The following is a 26,630-nucleotide window of genomic DNA, read 5'->3' on the forward strand; positions in this document are numbered from 1 at the left end:
GTTTGATGGCGAGCGCTCTAGATTTATCTTTTATCTAGCGCTTTTGACTCCTGATGAGCCCCATCTTTGCATTATCGAGGAATGATTCGCGGCATCCCGGACCCTTGCTATTCTCGTAGGTACACGTACACGCCGACCTAGCTGTGTGTGAGTGTGCCGAGGCACGGCTGTTCGAACGAAGCTACGGCAGGCACCATGCGACCGAATAATGCAAAATGTTGCTCGAAAATGCCAGAGTCGGACCTGTTTGATGGCGAGCGCTCTAGATTTATCTTTTATCTAGCGCTTTTGACTATTGATAAGCCCCATCTTTGCATTATCGAGGAATGATTCGCGGCATCCCGGACCCTTGCTATTCTCGTAGGTACACGTACACGCCGACCTAGCGGTGTGTGAGTGTGCCGTGGCACGGCTGTTCGAACGAAGCTACGGCAGGCACCATGCGACCGAATAATGCAAAATGTTGCTCGAAAATGCCAGAGTCGGACCTGTTTGATGGCGAGCGCTCTAGATTTATCTTTTATCTAGCGCTTTTGACTATTGATAAGCCCCATCTTTGCATTATCGAGGAATGATTCGCGGCTTCCCGGACCCTTGCTATTCTCGGAGGTACACGTACACGCCGACCTGGCGGTGTGTGAGTGTGCCGAGGCACGGCTGTCGAACGAAGCTACGGCAGCGCCGTCGTTTACGATGTCGGCCACGCGTGCTCGGATCGCCTCTCTGACAGGCATCATGCGACCGAATAATGCAAAATGTTGCTCGAAAATGCCAGAGTCGGACCTGTTTGATGGCGAGCGCTCTAGATTTATCTTTTATCTAGCGCTTTTGACTATTGATAAGCCCCATCTTTGCATTATCGAGGAATGATTCGCGGCATCCCGGACCCTTGCTATTCTCGTAGGTACACGTACACGCCGACCTAGCGGTGTGTGAGTGTGCCGTGGCACGGCTGTTCGAACGAAGCTACGGCAGGCACCATGCGACCGAATAATGCAAAATGTTGCTCGAAAATGCAAGAGTCGGACCTGTTTGATGGCGAGCGCTCTAGATTTATCTTTTATCTAGCGCTTTTGACTCCTGATGAGCCCCATCTTTGCATTATCGAGGAATGATTCGCGGCATCCCGGACCCTTGCTATTCTCGGAGGTACACGTACACGCCGACCTGGCGGTGTGTGAGTGTGCCGAGGCACGGCTGTCCGAACGAAGCTACGGCAGGCACCATGCGACCGAATAATGCAAAATGTTGCTCGAAAATGCCAGAGTCGGACCTGTTTGATGGCGTGCGCTCTAGATTTATCTTTTATCTAGCGCTTTTGACTATTGATAAGCCCCATCTTTGCATTATCGAGGAATGATTCGCGGCATCCCGGACCCTTGCTATTCTCGTAGGTACACGTACACGCCGACCTAGCGGTGTGTGAGTGTGCCGTGGCACGGCTGACCGAACGAAGCTACGGCAGGCACCATGCGACCGAATAATGCAAAATGTTGCTCGAAAATGCAAGAGTCGGACCTGTTTGATGGCGAGCGCTCTAGATTTATCTTTTATCTAGCGCTTTTGACTCCTGATGAGCCCCATCTTTGCATTATCGAGGAATGATTCGCGGCATCCCGGACCCTTGCTATTCTCGTAGGTACACGTACACGCCGACCTAGCTGTGTGTGAGTGTGCCGAGGCACGGCTGTTCGAACGAAGATACGGCAGGCACCATGCGACCGAATAATGCAAAATGTTGCTCGAAAATGCCAGAGTCGGACCTGTTTGATGGCGAGCGCTCTAGATTTATCTTTTATCTAGCGCTTTTGACTATTGATAAGCCCCATCTTTGCATTATCGAGGAATGATTCGCGGCATCCCGGACCCTTGCTATTCTCGTAGGTACACGTACACGCCGACCTAGCGGTGTGTGAGTGTGCCGTGGCACGGCTGTTCGAACGAAGCTACGGCAGGCACCATGCGACCGAATAATGCAAAATGTTGCTCGAAAATGCCAGAGTCGGACCTGTTTGATGGCGAGCGCTCTAGATTTATCTTTTATCTAGCGCTTTTGACTATTGATAAGCCCCATCTTTGCATTATCGAGGAATGATTCGCGGCTTCCCGGACCCTTGCTATTCTCGGAGGTACACGTACACGCCGACCTGGCGGTGTGTGAGTGTGCCGAGGCACGGCTGTCGAACGAAGCTACGGCAGCGCCGTCGTTTACGATGTCGGCCACGCGTGCTCGGATCGCCTCTCTGACAGGCATCATGCGACCGAATAATGCAAAATGTTGCTCGAAAATGCCAGAGTCGGACCTGTTTGATGGCGAGCGCTCTAGATTTATCTTTTATCTAGCGCTTTTGACTATTGATAAGCCCCATCTTTGCATTATCGAGGAATGATTCGCGGCTTCCCGGACCCTTGCTATTCTCGGAGGTACACGTACACGCCGACCTGGCGGTGTGTGAGTGTGCCGAGGCACGGCTGTCGAACGAAGCTACGGCAGCGCCGTCGTTTACGATGTCGGCCACGCGTGCTCGGATCGCCTCTCTGACAGGCATCATGCGACCGAATAATGCAAAATGTTGCTCGAAAATGCCAGAGTCGGACCTGTTTGATGGCGAGCGCTCTAGATTTATCTTTTATCTAGCGCTTTTGACTATTGATAAGCCCCATCTTTGCATTATCGAGGAATGATTCGCGGCATCCCGGACCCTTGCTATTCTCGTAGGTACACGTACACGCCGACCTAGCGGTGTGTGAGTGTGCCGTGGCACGGCTGTTCGAACGAAGCTACGGCAGGCACCATGCGACCGAATAATGCAAAATGTTGCTCGAAAATGCAAAAGTCGGACCTGTTTGATGGCGAGCGCTCTAGATTTATCTTTTATCTAGCGCTTTTGACTCCTGATGAGCCCCATCTTTGCATTATCGAGGAATGATTCGCGGCATCCCGGACCCTTGCTATTCTCGGAGGTACACGTACACGCCGACCTGGCGGTGTGTGAGTGTGCCGAGGCACGGCTGTCCGAACGAAGCTACGGCAGGCACCATGCGACCGAATAATGCAAAATGTTGCTCGAAAATGCCAGAGTCGGACCTGTTTGATGGCGTGCGCTCTAGATTTATCTTTTATCTAGCGCTTTTGACTATTGATAAGCCCCATCTTTGCATTATCGAGGAATGATTCGCGGCATCCCGGACCCTTGCTATTCTCGTAGGTACACGTACACGCCGACCTAGCGGTGTGTGAGTGTGCCGTGGCACGGCTGACCGAACGAAGCTACGGCAGGCACCATGCGACCGAATAATGCAAAATGTTGCTCGAAAATGCAAGAGTCGGACCTGTTTGATGGCGAGCGCTCTAGATTTATCTTTTATCTAGCGCTTTTGACTCCTGATGAGCCCCATCTTTGCATTATCGAGGAATGATTCGCGGCATCCCGGACCCTTGCTATTCTCGTAGGTACACGTACACGCCGACCTAGCGGTGTGTGAGTGTGCCGTGGCACGGCTGTTCGAACGAAGCTACGGCAGGCACCATGCGACCGAATAATGCAAAATGTTGCTCGAAAATGCCAGAGTCGGACCTGTTTGATGGCGAGCGCTCTAGATTTATCTTTTATCTAGCGCTTTTGACTATTGATAAGCCCCATCTTTGCATTATCGAGGAATGATTCGCGGCTTCCCGGACCCTTGCTATTCTCGGAGGTACACGTACACGCCGACCTGGCGGTGTGTGAGTGTGCCGAGGCACGGCTGTCGAACGAAGCTACGGCAGCGCCGTCGTTTACGATGTCGGCCACGCGTGCTCGGATCGCCTCTCTGACAGGCATCATGCGACCGAATAATGCAAAATGTTGCTCGAAAATGCCAGAGTCGGACCTGTTTGATGGCGAGCGCTCTAGATTTATCTTTTATCTAGCGCTTTTGACTATTGATAAGCCCCATCTTTGCATTATCGAGGAATGATTCGCGGCATCCCGGACCCTTGCTATTCTCGTAGGTACACGTACACGCCGACCTAGCGGTGTGTGAGTGTGCCGTGGCACGGCTGTTCGAACGAAGCTACGGCAGGCACCATGCGACCGAATAATGCAAAATGTTGCTCGAAAATGCCAGAGTCGGACCTGTTTGATGGCGAGCGCTCTAGATTTATCTTTTATCTAGCGCTTTTGACTATTGATAAGCCCCATCTTTGCATTATCGAGGAATGATTCGCGGCATCCCGGACCCTTGCTATTCTCGTAGGTACACGTACACGCCGACCTAGCTGTGTGTGAGTGTGCCGAGGCACGGCTGTTCGAACGAAGCTACGGCAGGCATCATGCGACCGAATAATGCAAAATGTTGCTCGAAAATGCCAGAGTCGGACCTGTTTGATGGCGAGCGCTCTAGATTTATCTTTTATCTAGCGCTTTTGACTATTGATAAGCCCCATCTTTGCATTATCGAGGAATGATTCGCGGCATCCCGGACCCTTGCTATTCTCGTAGGTACACGTACACGCCGACCTAGCTGTGTGTGAGTGTGCCGAGGCACGGCTGTTCGAACGAAGCTACGGCAGGCACCATGCGACCGAATAATGCAAAATGTTGCTCGAAAATGCAAGAGTCGGACCTGTTTGATGGCGAGCGCTCTAGATTTATCTTTTATCTAGCGCTTTTGACTATTGATAAGCCCCATCTTTGCATTATCGAGGAATGATTCGCGGCATCCCGGACCCTTGCTATTCTCGTAGGTACACGTACACGCCGACCTAGCGGTGTGTGAGTGTGCCGTGGCACGGCTGTTCGAACGAAGCTACGGCAGGCACCATGCGACCGAATAATGCAAAATGTTGCTCGAAAATGCCAGAGTCGGACCTGTTTGATGGCGAGCGCTCTAGATTTATCTTTTATCTAGCGCTTTTGACTATTGATAAGCCCCATCTTTGCATTATCGAGGAATGATTCGCGGCATCCCGGACCCTTGCTATTCTCGGAGGTACACGTACACGCCGACCTGGCGGTGTGTGAGTGTGCCGAGGCACGGCTGTCGAACGAAGCTACGGCAGCGCCGTCGTTTCCGATGTCGGCCACGCGTGCTCGGATCGCCTCTCTGACAGGCATCATGCGACCGAATAATGCAAAATGTTGCTCGAAAATGCCAGAGTCGGACCTGTTTGATGGCGAGCGCTCTAGATTTATCTTTTATCTAGCGCTTTTGACTATTGATAAGCCCCATCTTTGCATTATCGAGGAATGATTCGCGGCATCCCGGACCCTTGCTATTCTCGTAGGTACACGTACACGCCGACCTAGCTGTGTGTGAGTGTGCCGAGGCACGGCTGTTCGAACGAAGCTACGGCAGGCACCATGCGACCGAATAATGCAAAATGTTGCTCGAAAATGCCAGAGTCGGACCTGTTTGATGGCGAGCGCTCTAGATTTATCTTTTATCTAGCGCTTTTGACTATTGATAAGCCCCATCTTTGCATTATCGAGGAATGATTCGCGGCATCCCGGACCCTTGCTATTCTCGTAGGTACACGTACACGCCGACCTAGCGGTGTGTGAGTGTGCCGTGGCACGGCTGTTCGAACGAAGCTACGGCAGGCACCATGCGACCGAATAATGCAAAATGTTGCTCGAAAATGCCAGAGTCGGACCTGTTTGATGGCGAGCGCTCTAGATTTATCTTTTATCTAGCGCTTTTGACTATTGATAAGCCCCATCTTTGCATTATCGAGGAATGATTCGCGGCATCCCGGACCCTTGCTATTCTCGGAGGTACACGTACACGCCGACCTGGCGGTGTGTGAGTGTGCCGAGGCACGGCTGTCGAACGAAGCTACGGCAGCGCCGTCGTTTACGATGTCGGCCACGCGTGCTCGGATCGCCTCTCTGACAGGCATCATGCGACCGAATAATGCAAAATGTTGCTCGAAAATGCCAGAGTCGGACCTGTTTGATGGCGAGCGCTCTAGATTTATCTTTTATCTAGCGCTTTTGACTATTGATAAGCCCCATCTTTGCATTATCGAGGAATGATTCGCGGCATCCCGGACCCTTGCTATTCTCGTAGGTACACGTACACGCCGACCTAGCGGTGTGTGAGTGTGCCGTGGCACGGCTGTTCGAACGAAGCTACGGCAGGCACCATGCGACCGAATAATGCAAAATGTTGCTCGAAAATGCCAGAGTCGGACCTGTTTGATGGCGAGCGCTCTAGATTTATCTTTTATCTAGCGCTTTTGACTATTGATAAGCCCCATCTTTGCATTATCGAGGAATGATTCGCGGCATCCCGGACCCTTGCTATTCTCGGAGGTACACGTACACGCCGACCTGGCGGTGTGTGAGTGTGCCGAGGCACGGCTGTCGAACGAAGCTACGGCAGCGCCGTCGTTTACGATGTCGGCCACGCGTGCTCGGATCGCCTCTCTGACAGGCATCATGCGACCGAATAATGCAAAATGTTGCTCGAAAATGCCAGAGTCGGACCTGTTTGATGGCGAGCGCTCTAGATTTATCTTTTATCTAGCGCTTTTGACTATTGATAAGCCCCATCTTTGCATTATCGAGGAATGATTCGCGGCATCCCGGACCCTTGCTATTCTCGTAGGTACACGTACACGCCGACCTAGCTGTGTGTGAGTGTGCCGAGGCACGGCTGTTCGAACGAAGCTACGGCAGGCACCATGCGACCGAATAATGCAAAATGTTGCTCGAAAATGCAAGAGTCGGACCTGTTTGATGGCGAGCGCTCTAGATTTATCTTTTATCTAGCGCTTTTGACTATTGATAAGCCCCATCTTTGCATTATCGAGGAATGATTCGCGGCATCCCGGACCCTTGCTATTCTCGTAGGTACACGTACACGCCGACCTAGCGGTGTGTGAGTGTGCCGTGGCACGGCTGTTCGAACGAAGCTACGGCAGGCACCATGCGACCGAATAATGCAAAATGTTGCTCGAAAATGCCAGAGTCGGACCTGTTTGATGGCGAGCGCTCTAGATTTATCTTTTATCTAGCGCTTTTGACTATTGATAAGCCCCATCTTTGCATTATCGAGGAATGATTCGCGGCATCCCGGACCCTTGCTATTCTCGGAGGTACACGTACACGCCGACCTGGCGGTGTGTGAGTGTGCCGAGGCACGGCTGTCGAACGAAGCTACGGCAGCGCCGTCGTTTACGATGTCGGCCACGCGTGCTCGGATCGCCTCTCTGACAGGCATCATGCGACCGAATAATGCAAAATGTTGCTCGAAAATGCCAGAGTCGGACCTGTTTGATGGCGAGCGCTCTAGATTTATCTTTTATCTAGCGCTTTTGACTATTGATAAGCCCCATCTTTGCATTATCGAGGAATGATTCGCGGCATCCCGGACCCTTGCTATTCTCGTAGGTACACGTACACGCCGACCTAGCTGTGTGTGAGTGTGCCGAGGCACGGCTGTTCGAACGAAGCTACGGCAGGCACCATGCGACCGAATAATGCAAAATGTTGCTCGAAAATGCAAGAGTCGGACCTGTTTGATGGCGAGCGCTCTAGATTTATCTTTTATCTAGCGCTTTTGACTATTGATAAGCCCCATCTTTGCATTATCGAGGAATGATTCGCGGCATCCCGGACCCTTGCTATTCTCGTAGGTACACGTACACGCCGACCTAGCGGTGTGTGAGTGTGCCGTGGCACGGCTGTTCGAACGAAGCTACGGCAGGCACCATGCGACCGAATAATGCAAAATGTTGCTCGAAAATGCCAGAGTCGGACCTGTTTGATGGCGAGCGCTCTAGATTTATCTTTTATCTAGCGCTTTTGACTATTGATAAGCCCCATCTTTGCATTATCGAGGAATGATTCGCGGCATCCCGGACCCTTGCTATTCTCGGAGGTACACGTACACGCCGACCTGGCGGTGTGTGAGTGTGCCGAGGCACGGCTGTCGAACGAAGCTACGGCAGCGCCGTCGTTTCCGATGTCGGCCACGCGTGCTCGGATCGCCTCTCTGACAGGCATCATGCGACCGAATAATGCAAAATGTTGCTCGAAAATGCCAGAGTCGGACCTGTTTGATGGCGAGCGCTCTAGATTTATCTTTTATCTAGCGCTTTTGACTATTGATAAGCCCCATCTTTGCATTATCGAGGAATGATTCGCGGCATCCCGGACCCTTGCTATTCTCGTAGGTACACGTACACGCCGACCTAGCGGTGTGTGAGTGTGCCGTGGCACGGCTGTTCGAACGAAGCTACGGCAGGCACCATGCGACCGAATAATGCAAAATGTTGCTCGAAAATGCAAGAGTCGGACCTGTTTGATGGCGAGCGCTCTAGATTTATCTTTTATCTAGCGCTTTTGACTCCTGATGAGCCCCATCTTTGCATTATCGAGGAATGATTCGCGGCATCCCGGACCCTTGCTATTCTCGTAGGTACACGTACACGCCGACCTGGCGGTGTGTGAGTGTTGCGCACGACTCTCATTCGAGCATAGTGACTGCTGACGACGACAATGATCGGAAAGAGAATACAGCGCTCGTAGCGAAAAATGCCGGAACTATATTTGAGCAAAATAATAGCTGTGGGATGGTTTTTCGGGGGCGGCAAATCCTTTGTTTAATACGTAATTATACAATATAATAGGCGTTGCATTGACATTGTATATGTCACCGCTAGAGCGCTCGCCGTCAACATTCTCAATAAGGACCCGGTTATTTAAGAAAATGTGTCCTTATATCTACATTCTGCCGAATATTGCAAATTACGCCTAGAAAACGCAAAAGTAGGACCTGTTCGTTCGCGAGCGCTCTAGATTTATCTTTTATCTAACGCTTTTCACCCCTGGAAGGCCCCATCTTTGCATTATCGAACAATGATTTGCCGCCTCCCGAACCCTTGCAATCTTTTTCGTTCTTGCGGATCTAGCGTTGTGTGGGGCATACCATGGCACACGCACACGGCACGCACACGGCACACACACTGTCATTTGAGCTTCTCCTAGCGGCCGTTTGTAGCGTGAAGATCGCTAGGATGCTTCTCCTAGTTCCTGTTTGGAGCGTGGCGACTCAAGGCTACGTAGGAAAACTGGCCCTTAAAGTGTATCCATCGCTGCGTCGAGCGCCAAGATTGTGCGAGACGCGAAGAACCTCTTCGCGCGCGTGCGAGCGACTGTTTTCATTGTAGCGTACCTCAATTGTTTATTATATGCTGCAGATGAGGAGTCGATTGTTTTCTCATTTTTAGTTTGCATTCAGATGAAACAGAACCGTTGGAGAAAACACACAGTAAAGGATTTGTAAAAGACTCGTACAGTGTATATTTAGTGTGTATCGTATATATGTATATATTTAATCTGTATTTAGTTAAGTTATTTTTAATGCGTGTTATATATATTCATTTATTGTTTAATTAGAATAAGTTTTGATTTATTTTACATTATATCATCTTTTATTTGGTTTATATTTGGTAAGTACAACAACGACTAAACACTTATTGCCTCAGTAATTTCGCATGTAACGGTTCATCTTTGCTATTCAGATATTAATTATCGAGCGTCGAGAATGGAAGCTTTTCGAAAACATCGAGACTTATTTATAAGATTAAAAAATTCGTCAAAGGACATGGGTGATTACTCATTCTTGCATAAAGAAATATGTGAACGAATTAATCTTTCTCCGGAACAATCAGAAGGATTAACGAAGAGTTTAAAAGTATTCACTAGTAAATTAAAACAGAAGTGGAAACAATCATATTATACACAAGTGAGATTCCTTCAACGTAATAAGTCATGGTTGGAAAAAGATTTTTCATATCTAAGTGCCATATTAGCAGAGATTCCGTCTTCAAGTTCGACAAATACCCCAATACAACGAAAATCGTCTACTGTAAACATATACAAAGGACGAAAGTTATATTCTCAATGCAGTAGCAGGGAAAGAATACGAAGATCTCGGTCTCTCATTCATAATTTTTCTCTCGATGAATTACGGAGTGCACTAAAGATGAAATTGCGAAAACAAGGCATGCATCGGGAGTTACGCGTACTGCAATATTTATTTGACAGTAAAACTCTCCAAATTTCAGTATATGACCATTAGAAATTCAGCCATAAAATGCAAGAACAATCTGTGGCCCTCTTATTATAAACTGTCGCAAGAAAAAATACAGTGCTTTCCAGCAAAGAGTAGTACGAAGATTACTGAAACATATGCACAAGTCGAATTACAAGGCTTGTTAGACCATACAATTTCCCGCATATTGAAGAGTTTAGATACATTGCCAAATAATAATCAACTAATTCTCATATGCAAATGGGGTTGCGATGGTGCTTCAAGCCAGCAAAGATATAAACAAGTATATCATGCAGACCATAATACGGATGAAGAATCTGTTTTTATATCTAGTATAGTCCCGTTAAAGTTATATAACAAATTAACTTCAGAAATCCTTTGGGAAAATCCGCGACCATCATCTCCTTGGTTTTGCCGGCCAATAAAATTCGAATTTGTTAAAGAGTCTCAAATAATTATAGAGCAAGAAACTAATAGAATAAATAATGAAATTCGAAATTTGAAGTCGTTTGAAATAAATAATACATCTATCGAATATACCATGCTATTTACAATGGTAGATAATAAAATTTGCAATGCGATTACGAGTACGAAATCCTCTATGCGTTGTTATATATGCGATGCAAAACCAACGGAGATGAATGATTTAGAATTTGTAAAATCAAAACCCACTAATAATAATAATTATTCTTTTGGAATTTCTTCGCTGCATGCTTGGATAAGATGCTTTGAATGGATATTGCATGTATCGTATAATATACCCTTTCAAAAATGGAGTGCTAATACACCCGATTTAAAAAACATTCGAAGCGAAAGAAAAAAGAAGATACAAGAACAATTTAAAGAAAAATTGGGACTAGTTGTCGACTACGTAAAACAAGGATGGGGCTCATCAAACGATGGGAATACGGCAAGAAGGTTTTTTCAGAATGGTGAAATTTCCGCGGAAATAACGGAAATTGACGTTGCTTTAATTAAAAGGCTGCATGTCATCTTGCAAGTTATTTCGTCCCCATACGAAATAAATGTTACCAAATTCGGAGAATATACGCTACAAACAGCAAAATATTATGTGCAACGTTATGGATGGTATTACATGCCTGCCTCCATGCACAAGATATTAATCCACGGCAAGGATATCGTGCAAAATGCTTTGCTACCGATTGGACAGCTTTCTGAGGAGGCACAAGAAACGAAGCACAAAGATTTTAAGAAATTTAGAAGCAGGAACACAAGAAAAAATTCCAGAATCAACACAAACGAGGATTTACTTAATAGATTGCTCCTAACTTCCGATCCCTATATATCGACAATAAGAGTAAAATCACAAAATAAAAAGAAAAAGCCGCTAGATGAAGTTGCTGCAGAATTGATACTTATATAGATTTAAGTAAATCAGCCAGTACAGTAAGTAAAATGTTATTAAAAATAATTAAACAAACACTAAACATATTAAATTATTTATCATTAAAAAGTGACTATTTTTTCATATTTTTCAGTGAAAGTTTCATCCCAATAACTTTTACGATTCAAAAGCTGTGACAAAGTGTCACAGAATTTCTCGATACGGATTAAAAAATTTTAATTATAAATTATTAGAAAAAATAGTTTGTGAACTTATATGTAAACAATTTTGTTTTCAATAACAAAGTATCAATGAAAATTAATTAATAAATATTGTTTAACAAATGCAAAAAATATTTAATTATCTATAATTAAAAGTGACTATTTTTTAAATATTTTTAGTGAAAATTTCATTGCAATATCTCTAATGGTTCAAAAGTTATAACAAAATGTCACTGAATTTCTCGATCCGGACCACTGTGTGGCGGTGTGTGAGTGTGCCGAGGCACAGCTGTTCGAACGAAGCTACGGCAGGCATCATGCGACCGAATAATGCAAAATGTTGCTCGAAAAAGCAAGAGTCGGACCTGTTTGATGGCGAGCGCTCTAGATTTATCTTTTATCTAGCGCTTTTGACTACTGATGAACCCCATCTTTGCATTATCGAGGAATGATTCGCGGCATCCCGGACCCTTGCTATTCTCATCGGTACACGTACGCGCCGACCTGGCGGTGTGTGAGTGTGCCGAGGCACGGCTGTTCGAGCGAAGCTACGGCAGCGCCGTCGTTTACGATGTCGACCACGCATGCTCAGATAGCCTCTATTGTCAGAGATCATGCGACCGAATCAGAGAGGATACTCGGAAAATGCCACTCGACACAATTTTTTTTTAAATTCATTTGATGCGACCCTTGCAATCTGTTCTACTCGGTAAAAAACTAATTCCCTCCAAATTTCAAGTCGATCGGACAAAGGGAAGACGTGTCGCAACGAGTTTGTTTATGCAAAAAATTTTCATTTTGCGAAAAATGAAAAAGTACACATTTTTTCAATCCCACTGGTCATTAAACACTATTTTAATGTAATATTCTTATTATATCAAAGCAAAAATTAAATTGTTTAATGAATTTGTTTAAGCAAAATTTTTTATATTTATTTTTTAAATATAAAATTTGATCTCAGATTAATATAAGGAAAAGTGGGAAAAGACAGTTAAATACTTATAATTAAATATTTTGTTTATAGGCCTAATTATAATAAGAGTATAAATAATTTTTAAAAATCTGTACTTAATGTTGTTTTATCAATTTTTGGGTATTTTTCCCTATAATCGGTTACAATTTGTAATATGAATTGTTTTTCTTCTTCGTTTTTGCATAACGTTAAATTATAATCTTTCATTAATTTTACTGCTCTTTCTGCAACGTCATTCACAACTTCTAATTTTGTTATAATACCTATCGCTTCGGTATAATTATTATCAGTTTCCCATAGTGCTGGATCAATTAAAAGAAAATCTGAATTTATATTGAACCGTTTGAAAACATTATTTGATTCAGATGATACGAAATGTTGTATTTCCAAATTCGCAAGATTTTTAATTTCTATAGTCGTTGTCATGTATCTCTTATAATTATTATTATTGTTTACATTTTGTAGTGCTTGCACCATCGATCTTTTTGTTTCTACTGAAACTTTTTTATCAAAAAACGATAGCGCCGCATTCTCCGGTGACAAGTACCATAAATGGTTCACAATTTTTTTTAATGCCACATCGCTTATTTCTTCGTTAACATTTTTGTAATGAATTATATTTTTGATGAATTCTAGATCTACACGTGGCGCCATAGCAGCCATTGGGGTCAAAATCCACGGCTCAATATAAATGTTAATTAGAAATACACATGTATCTCTAATGCTACTATACTCTTCCTGGTTGAGAGCAAATTCGTTTCGAAAAATAAATATTTTTAAAGTGTATATTATTTTAGCCATCCACCTCGCATGGTGAAATGCGCCAGGCATTTTGAATTAAATGCCACCCAAAGGAATCCCCCCAAGAAAAATTATTGCTAATTCTAAAAGTTCTTTGTAGTCATCTCTTGGGTGACTCATTTTTGTGTAATTTTTAAAAATTTCGATTTTTTTTTTGTATATCATTAATATGTTTCAGAACGTAATCGTCGTGCGTTCCCGGGATGTAATTATTTTTATTAATTTCAGGCCAACTATTTTGAAATTTTTTAAAAAGTTGAATATTCGGGCCTGTTGGCGACCGTTTGGCGCGCTCATAGCTCTACTCCGTAATGTAATAAACCAAAATATTGACAATATTGTTGAAACTTTCAAGTAAAATTTCTTATTATACAACCAAAAGATGATATTTTTATGTTATAACAGTAACTCTTATCATTAAAACATAAAATTTGAGTTGCATGTAAAATTAAAGGGAAATTACTGAAATTTTCAAACTTCAAACCGATTGCGACACCCTTTCCTGTTGTCCAATTGAGTTCTTCTTTTGCAGAACTTATTTTTTTTTGATCTGGAACAGATCTAGGGGGTCGCATAAAAAAAATCAGATGGTCGAAAAATAAGGTCCACCCTAATGTGTACATGTATATACACGGTGTTAAAAAAAAACCAGTCAATATTTATATGGTATATAAGATACACTGTACTGAGTAAAAAAGTCTTAGTAAACATAGGTCAAAAGGTCAACCGTTTCCGAGATATAAACATTTTTGTTTGCCAACATCACGATTCATTTACTACTGGCCTTTTGGTAGTTGCAGAAGCTTTTCCACGTGTTCTCCTTTCTTCGATGCACAGCTGACTGACTCCGGATGAAATCTACTGTCGGCTCTTGAATGAAGACATTCAGAACGCTGTTTATAAACACTAAAGTAAACATCGCATGTGATGGAAGCAAGTAAGTCAATCATGATACTAGCAAACAAAAATTTTTATATCTCAGAAACGGTTGACCTTTCGACCTATGTTACCTAAAGCTTTTTTACTCAGCACAGTATATCCTATATACCACATAAATATCGAATGGTTTTTTTAACACCCTGTATATATATATAACATGTATCCAACGATAGAAGGTGAAGTTTTCGAGCTACTACACGCGGTAAGGAAAGTACCCGTTAGATATATTTAAAGGCTTTAACTATGCAGTAAATTAGCGCGGAAAACGATCAACAGATACGGACAAGAATCCAACTTATCTTCCTGCAAGACGCGCAGATGAAGATCAATTTACACCCTGAGAACCAACAGGAGAAGTGTAATGTTACTTACATTGAAGATCCATTCCTCATCAAATGGAAACCGAGATGGTGACCGAGGAAACAGTCCGCGAGGTAAGGAGTGAATCCGCCCTGCACCCATTGGCGAGCCTCACCCACTTGAAAACACTGAAAATAAATAATAACATGTATCCAACGGCAGAAGGTGAAGTTTTCAAGCTATTACACGCGGTAAGGAAAATAAATTGTAGGGATAACCTGAGAATAAATGAAGAAAACGTTAGCGGTGCAATTAGAAATTGTCTCTACCTGAAATACTTGCACTTGTGAAGACTATTCAACGTTTATGAACTCAACGGATACATATATAGAAACAACTTATAGTGATCATGAATAAGTGGGAGAACATCGTCTCGATAATTTCATAGGGTGGATGATAAAAATCTCCTTGTGGATTTTAACCAAAGAACCCTCCCCCGCCCTAAAGAACAAATTCGGTCATTCAAAATAGGCAGAATTTTTCATCAAAATAGACAGTTTTTTGCAAATATCTCGGAAAATAAAGAGACTGCCGTACTGTGCGGACTAATGACCTGTTTTTGGGCACTTCTCGTAATTTGGTTATTAATGTATAAATATATATCGGAAATTGTTTACAGAAAATTAAATTTACCAATATAATTAATAAATTTAACAAAGAATTTATTTTTAAGAACAATCAATTTAAAACGAAATTAATAATAAATGAACTATGTATATGCAAAATTAGTAGTAAGAGACTTAAGCAAATTATAATAGTAGTAAACAAAATTAGCAAACTTAACAAATCACTATTCGCTATAAACAATTTCGATCTATCTTTACATTCTTATTACTTTTCCAATAGCTGTAAAACATATATTAAAAACAAATTAAGAATACATAAAAATAATTGATATATAATTTTTGCAAAATTGTATTATGCATAAAAATGATTATTATATGATTCTTCATATCAATTTTCATCCTGATATAAATTTTTTGCAAAAGAAATATATTTTATATGGTGATATACACTAACATTGAATTTCGCACAGTAAATTTTAAATAAATTTTGAATCTAACCCAAAACTAACTCAAACCTAACTCGAAAACTAATCCAAATGTACATATGTAGCCCAAACCTAATCGCCATAATACGTACTTACAACACCCGGCGCGCGGAGAGATAACGTTCGTTATTAGCGTGACCTTTGCGAATGTCACGGCCCGATAAGACCAAGACAACAACCCTCGCAACACGTCACCAGGCTCAAGTTCACGACTGATTCAGCACCCGACAACTTTGAACCATTAAACAGTCCCACACCTTTGTACCCCAAATAAGATTACCCATTAATATATAAGACCCCAAACCCGTGTACCTTGCAGTCGACGATCACCTCTGCTACGGCACGTCTCGCCGATCCAACTTTCAAAATAAAAAGCAACTTCGAATTCCCGAAATCTTCAAGTATTCAATCGCGAAAGTAAAATATGGCGTTCTTTCGCGAAAGTAAAATACGGCGTTCTTTCGCGAAACCAGCCATTTCACCGTAACACGAATGGCTGCTCTGAGGTGACTACCGGCCGACGCGAGCGAGCGAATGTTCGATGGCATTCCTTCGACTGTCCAATTTTTTCTGTCGCTAGTCGTTTGTTTACCAAACGACGACCGCCCTCGGAACCGATCTTCGCGTGTTTCTCTACAACTTCCCGAGGACGCTCGCCGCCGCGTATACAATGTATGTTGGCGATTCGTCGGCGTGCTCGTTGCACAGGCCGCCACATGTTCCTTTTCATCTGTCTTTATTCGACTTCGAATAATTTTCGGAGCCGCATTCGAATGCTGTAAATAACGAGGCCAGAGCAGTCAAAGACTGGCGCGCGCGTTGCAATGTATGTGGTTGTATCGCCCAAAGACCAAAGCAGGGATCGAACAAAACTGTAGACACTTATGAATCTTAGTTCTTTTTAGACCTTTGAAATTTTGAATCATTTCATTTTTGGTTTAATTTAGCTGTATACATGAATTTATTGACTCTGTTTTAAAAATTTATTTCATAGTAGTTACTTTATTGATTAAAAAAGGTTCTCATGATATGTTGCTACTGTAAAAATAGGATCGATGTCCTTTTTCAATTTCTATAAAAAGACCTGGATTTGTGGAATTTTTACGTGTCTTTCATTTTTTGTAAATATGCTTTTCAACCGAAAAATCGACAGAAATTCTCAAATATGAATATCAATAACCGTAATGCGTCAAATTTATTATATATAGAACAATTGACCAAAAATCGAATGGCGCATCGGCCATTCAAATATGTTGAAGGGCATTTTTGACTACCTCATCCGGCTAGGTTCTCTAACGACGAAATATTCCAAATTGTAATATTCCAATATTTCAATATCATTTAAAATATTTCAAGTACTATTTAAAACTATTAATGAGTTTCAATAACAAACTAATTTAAATAGAAAATGAAACAAAAAGTATTTAACCAAAAGTACAAGATTATTGTAGGCTCGCTATTATGGTTCGATGAAATTTTGAGTTCGTGTGTCACTAACATAGAGGTAAAAACACATATTTTAAATTTTTATTGCGGATTTAAATTAAAAGGTTTTGGAAAGTGTCTAAGTCATTTTAAGTTTTAATTATAATTGTATTGTTTGCTATTTTTTATACCTTATAGTATTGCTTCTTTATATTTTATAAGCAATAAACTTTATCTATAATCATATTTATTAATTGTATTGTTAAATTTCATTTTCTCTGAGTAATTGTCAATACATATACATTAGTAGCCACATCTAGACTTTTGCCCGAAATTCGGCTATTTGTCCGCCCTGTGCAACGCGACGAAAACCGAGCAGTCGAACTCGAGGCGAGAAGGACTCCCCGCGTCTCTTTCTTTTCATATGCTGTCCTTCTTTGCGTCCGAAACTTCCGTTGTTCATTACACAAGTAAATGTCATCGGAATTTTGTCATATTTGGTAACGTTTTCCTTAGAAAAATGCCACGAGTATGTTGGTGAAAGTCCCATAGAAAAATAATTAATAATAAAAAAGTTTATTTTTTGATTTAAAGGCCTGAGCTCACGCCGGTTATTGATATTCATATTTGAGAATTTCTGTCGATTTTTCGGCTGAAAACCATATTTACAAAAAATGAAAGACACGTAAAAATTCCACAAATGCAGGTCTTGTTATAGAAATTGAAAAAGGACATCGATCCTATTTTTACAGTACCAACATATCATTAGAACCCTTTTTAATCGAAAAAGTAACTATTATGAAATAAATTTTTACAATAGAGTCAATAAATTCATGTGTACAGCTAAATTAAACCAAAAATGAAATGATTCAAAATTTCAAAGGTCTAAAAAGATCTAAGATTCATAAGTGTCTACAGTTTTGTTCGATCCCTGCTTTGGTCATTGGGCGATACAACTACATACACATACATTCTAACGCGCGCGCCAGTCTTTGACTGCTCTGGCCTCGTTATTTACAGCATTCGAACGCGGCTCCGAAAATTATTCGAAGTCGAATAAACCGCCGAATAAAGACAGATGAAAATGAACATTTTATTCGACGCTAAAGATGAATCGCTCAACCCAATGAAAAATTATCTTTATTCGTCGAGTAAATTACGCGTGGAATAGAGAGAACATAATTATTTTTGTTTGACGCGTAACAAATAATTTTTTATCTTTTATTCGCTGTTTGAAATGTCTGTTTCAATAAAAATTTGCCCATCTTTGCTCCTACAATTATATTATTTTATATTATAATATATTAATTCATCCACGTGATTCTCTCTCAAACTCTATATTATTCGGAATAGTACGTTAAATAAACGTTACTTTAGTTTTCAACATATTTCTGTTCCCACAGATCGGTTCTTGGAACAATTATCTATAAAAAAAAAAGTGTAAGGAAATAATGCTTGTTCATGAAATATTTTTAAATTACAAATTATGGTATTTCATATGAAATTTGAAGTAGAAATTGATTTTCCTAAAATTATGCTTTAATAATTTCTTACGTAAAATATTTTTACGAATTTTTCGTCCTTGATATTAGTTTTACTTTCAATATTTAAAATCTTAAAAAGCAACACTAAAAAAAATATCTGTTTAATTCGAATACGTGCGTCGGAGAATGTAACATTTGATAATCGATATGGTTCCGTGATGATTCACCTTCTGCACCGACTGGATACCGTCGTTGGCCTTCTGTTTCTTACTCCAGCCAAAATCTATCCTAGAGGGCGGTAGAAAAGACGGTATTTTTCGAGCGACACGTTCTCCCGTAAGGCTGGCAGTCTCCCTCGTTGGAGTCAGTCCAGTCAGTCGGAGTGTCAATTCTATTCCTATATCTCGTTGGTGACGGTATATCGTCGGTGATGTGGATTCTGTTCCATGTAAAAAGATGATGTGGGATCTGTTCCATGCTAAAAAGGCGATGTCACAAAAGTAGGAACGCCGAAAATCCGGGCGTGAACTCTCTCATATCCTCTCTGTTATTAGGATAAATCGTATTTGTCATTTTTGGTTTCAGATTCATGAATGTCAGTTTTTGAAATGTCTTCTAAAATTTGTATTTGGAAGAAAGTACCTGGTATCGCTAGTCGTTTTAATGATATAATTTATTCACATCCGAAATCACTGCCATGTCAAGACATTCTTGTATATTTTGGAGGTGATGTGCAGGTTTGAATAAGATTATGTATTTTTATTATTAAAATAATGTTGTTTTGTTACTGAGACATATAGTGCAATTGTTTTGTATAATATTACTAATTTATTTACAGGATATTGAAGAATGCATGGAGCGGCATGCTGATAGTAAAAAGTATACAGAATGGAGTCTAGAAAATACTGCTCAAATACTTTCAACAAATTTCCCAAATAAACATGTACTTGTCATTCGACCATCTAGGTAAAATTTATAATTAAATATTAATATGTAGCATTACTTATGTTGAACTTTGTTTTAGAATACATGATACAGGAAATGCTAGCTTCAGCTGTTATGATAATTTTGTACCATCAAATGAATATGGTGTTCCATCATTTTTGCCAACTTTCAATGCTTTACAACATTTGCAAAGGTTGATAATATCTTCCTTACAAGATTTAAAAATACATAAGGATGAGGTATACTTAAATTTGAAATTTAGCAAAAATGTGAGTCATAATATAAACTTAATTCAAATGTTTGTATTGCTAGAATCTTACTCATCTTATTAATGACAAGACAAAATTAACATTAATGGGCTTCAGTAAAGGCAGTGTTGTATTGAATCAATTTCTTCATGAATTTCATTACCATCTCAATAATTCAGATCCTGACCAAGAAATTACAAACTTTATAAAATTTATTGAGAGCATGTGGTGGTTGGATAGTGGACATGGAGGTACCAGGGATACATGGATCACAAACAAACCCATATTAGAATCTTTTGCAAAATTAAGTAATATATTTAACAAAACTATGAAAAAGACTTTCTACACTTATTCAAATTATGTTTAACAATTACTCTATTCTTACAGAAATAGATGTTCATGTACATGTCACACCATATCAAGTTTGTGATCGGCATCGTCCATGGATTCGTGAAGAAGAAAATCAGTTTTGTAGTATTTTACAAAGTATGGAAGTTCCTGTGAAACGAATTTTTCACTTTTCATGTGAACCAAGAAGCTTGACACTACATTTTCATGTTCTTAAAGCTATTGTAAAATATATGTAGTGACATTTTATTATTTAACTTGTTTAAATACACTTTAGTATATAATAATTAATCCTTCTGCAATGGACTAGTTGGCTACTATTATACTATCGTTGTACAGGAGAACAAGCTGCGAGTACAAAGGATGTTATTAAAGAAACTGAGTTTGTTATGTTATATTGTGCAATTTTCTGTCTATGTGCCAATTATTTAAATCCTAACGGAAAGAATTAATTATAAGTTATATTTAATACCGTACGATTACTGTTAATACCCTTGACAATAATACTCATAAATTATGTACAGAAATAAGTCTATAAATAATCATTTTAATGATTATTTATAGAGAAAAAAGGGTAGAATACATGACTAATTGCAAAAGGATTAATTTCATTAGCAACCCAACAGTACTAATAAATTTACAACATATGCTACTAATGAACAATGCTGTTGATATTGCTAGAAATTAGAGGTGTGCGAAAACTCGAAAATATAGGGTACCCGATGATCGCGATGAAAGTATCGGACCCAGACGAGTCAGGTTCTCGCATGGCTTTAGTAGAAATGTTTGTTGTATATGTATGTTAAAATACGCATGTTTTAAATGTTTCAAAGATTTTAAATATTATTATGTCATGCATTATTTATCCAGATTACCTTTCCAGATCTATGTTCACTTTAAATTCACTAAGTAATGTTACAGTATTGCATAAATGTATTCTTATAAAAAATTTTAGTATTTAGAACAGTGTTTATACAATGAAAAATGTTGCATATATTAGCGGCATAGTTAATACAGGGCTGATATACCTATGCCAAAGAAATATATTTGTGTCCATGGTGTGTTAACATCTATTTTGACATTTGGACTTATAATAACTTATGTTCTCAGAGTCTGAAAAATAAATTATACACAATTAGTAGAAATCATAATAAAAAAAATTTGTATTCCTTTTAGAACTATCGTTATACTAACTATCATTATGTAAATGAGATACTCCTGCCCATTCATCGGACCCATCGCAACAGTCACAAACTCCATCATTCACTTTATAAGATGATATCTTCACTGAAATTGAGTTGACATTGATTCTTATCATTGGAAGAAATTTGACTGTATAAATAAAGAGAATAAAAAATCAAATATGTTTACTTTCTGAAGATAATATCCCACAATAAAAAACACCATTGTTGCACGCATTGGTACCAGGTTCATCACTACCATCTTCTGGACAATCACAGTAATTGTCATTAATTTTTTCAAAATCTATCTCTGTTTTTGAGACGAAACAGATAAATTTTCCCCCTTGCGAATTTGATGTGTATTTTAAAATGTCCATATCACGTGTTCCACGTAATGATACAGTTCGACCATTCTTGTCTTGAACAAGTTTAACATTCATCGATGATTCATTTCCTTTTGAAATGATTTTATTAGTAATAATATACTTAGATGTTCTCACCGAATTACTAATTAATTTCCCTCTGACCGCTTGGTTAAGTTGTTTAAAATAAAATAACTGATGAATAACAAAAATAATAGCAACTACGAATACACAGATTAACGTGTACTTGAATTTTTTCCGTAGAAACCGGCGTTTCCAAGACACTTCAGTTTTCATATTTGCCGGTTTTGTAACTGCCCATATGTTACTATTATCTAGCAGTTCGAAACAACTTTCTTTGTCATGTACAATCTTCTTTCAATACACGTTGCCAGTTACTTTTTTGTATTCCAACCATTTGTTATCGATTTCTCAGAATAATCTAATATGGTAAAATATATTTCTTTCTCTCACTAAAGATTGTATTGCGTTTTGTTTACAAGAACTATGTATAATTTCTGCTGTCTGGATAAAGTCTCTGGTGCAAACTGTTACACTAAATGAAGTTGTCTGCAATTCAGTGGCATCGCGATTATCGAGGTAATTTAAATTTAACAACAAAACATTAAAACATTGTAATAAAAGATTGTAGTTTCATTACAGCGCTAAAATGCTCACAGATATAGAGTGAACAAGTGAAATGAAATGTTTTAAAAATATAGATGGATTTTAGGAAGAGTATGACAATACAAATAAAATTATGGCATGTTCATTTCTAAAATATTGGTTAAAATATGTATGGTATTGTGACCGATTTAAGAAATTATAAAAATGTAATCATTTAACACCTTGGAAACGGTTTTGACAGCACGAGTAGAACGACAAGATAAAAAAAGTCGTAAATTAAACTTTAAGAATCAGCATTCATTGATGCCACAGCACTTGTTCTGATATGTCCAATGCTCGATTTCAAGGTGTCAAGTGATACATCGTCAGTGTCAATCAATAAAAATTTATACACATATAATTCATAATTGGAGATATTATTAATGAAAGCATTGTATTTAATGTTACCAAATAATTCATAAAAATTAATTAAAATATATTTTTAAAATATGTGCGTATGAAAGCATATGTTGTATTTAACATTTCATATGTGTGAAATGTTTAAGAAAAAAAGAATACTGTGACATATTACTCTATTAAAATGTATTATGAATACCGTGAAAATGATTAAGCAATTAAACGTTAAAAATAAGTAAATGATCATCGCTTTTGAACATTGATACTGATAATAATAACAACAGGTATACAATACATAAACATTTTCAAGCATACAAAATTAGTTTAATTTTTCCATTTAAAGTAAAACTATATAATTGATTCATGTTTTTGTAATTTGGTAAATGCAAAATACAATTAAATATGAATTTTGTACAATTTTAATGACAAAATGTTAAAATACTTGCAAAGTTTAATAAGGACTATTATTATAATATAAGAAAAGAAGTATGCAAAAATCGTATGGGATGTTATAATAGCTCATAAGAGTATAAACAGTTTAGTTCCAATACATCCAATGCATATATGCATAAATAATATTATTAATATTAAATTCTCAAGCTTATCATTTTCGTTCAATGAATAAAGCAAGTTTACATTGGTCGTCCCATACCACGACCCATTTGAGGTTGCGAATCCTGACTGCTTTTAGGACTCTTGATAGTTTCATCAACAGATAGAATAAGACAAGCTGCTTCAGTCGCTGCAGTAAGCGCATTAATTTTTACAACAGCAGGTTCCCATACATAAGCTGCCATATTATCTCCAATATCTTCAGTGTTGATATCAACACCGTAGTTGTACATGCCTTTGTGTTGTTTCTGTCTCAGTTTGTTCAGAATGTTTGTTGCGTCGAAACCAGCATTATCGCACAGTTGCCTAAAATTGGTATCATTATGTTTTATATAATTCAAATAATAATGAAACAAGATTGTCATACCTTGGTATAACTTCTAGAGCACGGGCTATTGCCGCAATTAACAGTTGCTCTTTGCCTGCTACGACACGAGAGTAGTCTCTCAAAGTTTTCGATAATTTCATTTCAATGGCTCCACCACCTGCTACGCAGGCATTAGTTTTAACCATACGCCTTACAACCATTATCGCGTCATGCAAAGATCTTTCAGTTTCTTCCAAGAATTGTTCTGCTCCACCACGCAGTATAAATGTACATGTCTTTGCACGCACTCCTTCGTAAAACAAATTAAATCTGGAAAAAAGTACTTTATAATAATACCCGTTAAGAAGTTAAACATGCGAATATGCAAATTCTATATATTTAAGTACCTCTCTCCACCAATTTGTTTTTCTTCGAACATCTCACACTTGCCCAAATCTGACTCTTTAATGTCGTGTACTGTTGTCAAGATACAGCCACCACAAGCCTTCATGGTTCTTTTCAAGTCCTCTTCGGGAACTCTGCCTGCACAGAACATATCTCTATCTGCGAAATATTGCGTAGCAACATCGCCAATAGGTAATTTTGATAATACAACTTGAGCACCGCTCTTGTGTATCTTATCTAATTTGTTATATAGAATTTGCCATTCAGCGTCAACTATCTTTTGATATTCAACAACATTATCTACTCGTATTTCTGCATTGTCTCTTTCAGCTTTCAATTCTAATTCTATATTCAATAAAGCAATTTTACAGTCCTTATATTTTTTAGGCTGCATTTCAAATCCAGCATATGAGAATGTTTTCTTAAAAGCAACACCTTTAACTAACTCTGAATCTTCTAGAGCTCCACCAGACACCTATAAATCAAATATTTCATCAGAATAAAGTAAAGTTTAAACAAATTTTACTAATTTCTCATTAGTTTAAAATTTGTTTGTAATCACCTTTTTAATACCAATCATATTAAGGGGCAACATATCATCGAGCATCATAACAGCTTTCACAACTAAACGACTGAAGAATTCTTTTTGCTGATGAATTAACTTAGAGCTCATAGATGTAGCTGCGCATTCTTCTAAAAGTTCTGTTAGTTTCGTTTTTTGAGATTTATCAATCTTCACACTAACTGCATTTATTATATCTATAGCTACTTGAAGTGCAAGACGAAGAGATTTAATCATAATACGGGGATGTACACCTTCCTCGATGAAAGGTTTCATCTGCATTAAAAATTCTCCAGCTAATAAGACTGTGCTTGTAGTGCCATCACCAACCTACACATAAAAACCAAAATTAATACCTACAATCATAATATTTGAGTAAGATGTTCGAACAACATTGAGGTAACTTCATATCTTGTATGTGTTACCAGTCTACAAGTTCGTTGATATACTCTGTTAATGTTCTGGTAATATTTTACTTGCATACTACCATTTAAGTTCATTACAGAGTTAATATAGACATCTATTGAAAGACTGCCATAAAATAAGGGATAAGAACAATAGAAGTTAAACAATAGATAATTGTTCTTCTACCAGTAGAAGGTAGTACAAGAAAAGTAGTGATCAACTGGTTGAGATTTATAGAAAATAAGCGTAGAAGTGTTAGGAACGAACAATAAGCCAAAGATAAACACAGAATATTGTACAATCATAGGATAAATTAGATAAAGATAGGTATAGGTTTAGGAATAGGTTTAATGTGAATATTGGTAAAAATGTATGCAAGTAAGTGTGAGTATACAAGTGGCATGAGAATGAGTGATTTTAAACTAAATTGTACAACTGTAAACTAAGTCCATTTCTGGGCTATCAAGCCGAAATAAATATATATGTATATATAACATTTTCAATTAATTAATATTTACTTCTGCATCTTGAGACTTAGCAATGTCCACAAGGGTTTTAGCTGCTGGATGGACAACATCTAAGAGCTTCAAAATAGTTGCACCATCATTTGAAATAGTGGCTTTTCCATTTTGATCCACGATAAGTTTATCCATCCCTCGAGGACCTAGGGTGGTCCTCACAGCATCTACTACTACTTGACACGCATTTATGTTCGATATCAATTGCTGCTTTCCTTGTGATGCATCTGTTCCCTCCTTCAGCAATATTATTTGGGGTTGCTATAAAATATATTATATGAATATTATTACCTGTTATTGGTAATAGTAACAATAAAGATACTGTACTCTCATATATCTTCCCATTTTTGTTGTATTATATTCGAGTACGTGAAATAGTTAAGGTTTTCTTAACAAATTTGTCACATTTAAAGAAACAAATGAATTATCAATGAAACTGTTTATTTGTTTCTTTCACTATTTGAAATACTAACAAGTATTAACTAATCAGTTTAGTGAAATATACGTAAAAGGTAATATTGTATTATTGAGATTCGTTCTATATGTGTACCGTGGGTGTAAGCAGAAATTAATCACCATATAAGGTTAGAACTGCTCAACTTATAATTCAACGAATACTTTCATACGTATTAATTTTCGCTTTATTTTAATATATTTGATTAGCTTTATTTATCATAAAAAAATCTATTGATCGCGCGCACAGGAAACATTTTCTATATTCTGTCATTATAGACAGAAAGCGGCTTATAGCGGAATTGAAAATGTGAAGGTGTGCTAAAATTAGTAAACTAAAAAGACACCTACATTTCCGTTCTAATGAGAACTTTAGTGGTTACTTACCATTTTTACAATTTTGTTTGTAATTTCACGGCTTTTTTAATTTCATTCACTGTGCACGAGCACAATTATTACTCTAACCTGTAAATGGTATTCGAGATGATTCCACTATGTAGGACCAGCTAGGATATAGATGGATATAGAAGACCTACTCTGTGATACAAAGTACAAGCATCAAATCAAATATCGTTCGTGCTTAACGGAAATGAGTGTACCGGTGGAGATAAAGAA

The 26,630-nt window shown here is 39.0% G+C and overlaps 3 protein-coding genes across 7 annotated transcripts; 1 reads left to right on the plus strand and 2 right to left on the minus strand.

Annotated features, from left to right (window-relative positions):
- The first annotated feature begins 19,015 nt into the window (after positions 1–19,015).
- On the plus strand, positions 19,016–20,444 carry LOC143356534 (mitochondrial protein C2orf69 homolog). 3 transcript variants are annotated; one of them, XM_076792294.1, is made up of 6 exons: positions 19,016–19,146; positions 19,232–19,383; positions 19,485–19,612; positions 19,671–19,830; positions 19,904–20,147; positions 20,227–20,444. In XM_076792294.1, the coding sequence occupies exons 2-6, from the start codon at positions 19,240–19,242 to the stop codon at positions 20,424–20,426; spliced, it is 876 nt and encodes a 291-aa protein (XP_076648409.1). In that variant the 5' UTR covers positions 19,016–19,146; positions 19,232–19,239; the 3' UTR covers positions 20,427–20,444. The 3 variants fall into 3 exon arrangements, with proteins under 3 accessions (XP_076648409.1, XP_076648410.1, XP_076648408.1); XM_076792295.1 differs by having other exon boundaries at positions 19,016–19,107; XM_076792293.1 differs by having other exon boundaries at positions 19,016–19,383.
- On the minus strand, positions 20,234–22,410 carry LOC143356536 (uncharacterized). 3 transcript variants are annotated; one of them, XM_076792297.1, is made up of 4 exons: positions 21,559–22,410; positions 21,382–21,474; positions 21,216–21,300; positions 20,234–20,337 (listed from the first exon to the last, which is right to left on the minus strand). In XM_076792297.1, the coding sequence occupies exons 1-3, from the start codon at positions 22,025–22,027 to the stop codon at positions 21,251–21,253; spliced, it is 612 nt and encodes a 203-aa protein (XP_076648412.1). In that variant the 5' UTR covers positions 22,028–22,410; the 3' UTR covers positions 20,234–20,337; positions 21,216–21,250. The 3 variants fall into 3 exon arrangements, with proteins under 3 accessions (XP_076648412.1, XP_076648413.1, XP_076648411.1); XM_076792298.1 differs by lacking the exon at positions 20,234–20,337 and having other exon boundaries at positions 20,447–21,300; positions 21,559–21,786; positions 21,869–22,008; XM_076792296.1 differs by lacking the exon at positions 20,234–20,337 and having other exon boundaries at positions 20,447–21,300.
- Positions 22,411–23,055: 645 nt separating this feature from the next.
- Cct7 (chaperonin containing TCP1 subunit 7) lies at positions 23,056–26,549 on the minus strand. The gene is made up of 6 exons (XM_076792290.1): positions 26,403–26,549; positions 25,563–25,823; positions 24,640–24,969; positions 24,080–24,552; positions 23,733–24,002; positions 23,056–23,671 (listed from the first exon to the last, which is right to left on the minus strand). The coding sequence occupies exons 1-6, from the start codon at positions 26,403–26,405 to the stop codon at positions 23,386–23,388; spliced, it is 1,623 nt and encodes a 540-aa protein (XP_076648405.1). The 5' UTR covers positions 26,406–26,549; the 3' UTR covers positions 23,056–23,385.
- Positions 26,550–26,630: the final 81 nt, after the last annotated feature.

The sequence above is a fragment of the Halictus rubicundus genome, chromosome 8 (genome assembly GCF_050948215.1).
Source record: "Halictus rubicundus isolate RS-2024b chromosome 8, iyHalRubi1_principal, whole genome shotgun sequence".
NCBI lineage: Eukaryota > Metazoa > Arthropoda > Insecta > Hymenoptera > Halictidae > Halictus > Halictus rubicundus.

Bases quoted from the DNA above. Each gene is read 5' to 3' on its own strand.
- LOC143356536 (XM_076792297.1), bottom strand. From the start codon at position 22,027: ATGAAAACTGAAGTGTCTTGGAAACGCCGGTTTCTACGGAAAAAATTC. The intron at 21,475-21,558 runs GTAAACATATTT...ACTCAATTTCAG, and splicing joins TGGGATATTATCTTCAGAAA to TGAAGATATCATCTTATAAA. The intron at 21,301-21,381 runs GTTAGTATAACG...TTTATTTTTCAG, and splicing joins ATCTCATTTACATAATGATA to ACTCTGAGAACATAAGTTAT.
- Cct7 (XM_076792290.1), bottom strand. The intron at 24,553-24,639 runs GTGATTACAAAC...TTTGATTTATAG, and splicing joins ATATGATTGGTATTAAAAAG to GTGTCTGGTGGAGCTCTAGA. The intron at 23,672-23,732 runs GTATGACAATCT...TACCAATTTTAG, and splicing joins GCTCTAGAAGTTATACCAAG to GCAACTGTGCGATAATGCTG.
- LOC143356534 (XM_076792293.1), top strand. From the start codon at position 19,240: ATGTCAGTTTTTGAAATGTCTTCTAAAATTTGTATTTGGAAGAAAGTA. The intron at 19,613-19,670 runs GTAAAATTTATA...ACTTTGTTTTAG, and splicing joins CTTGTCATTCGACCATCTAG to AATACATGATACAGGAAATG. The intron at 19,831-19,903 runs GTATACTTAAAT...TTGTATTGCTAG, and splicing joins TAAAAATACATAAGGATGAG to AATCTTACTCATCTTATTAA.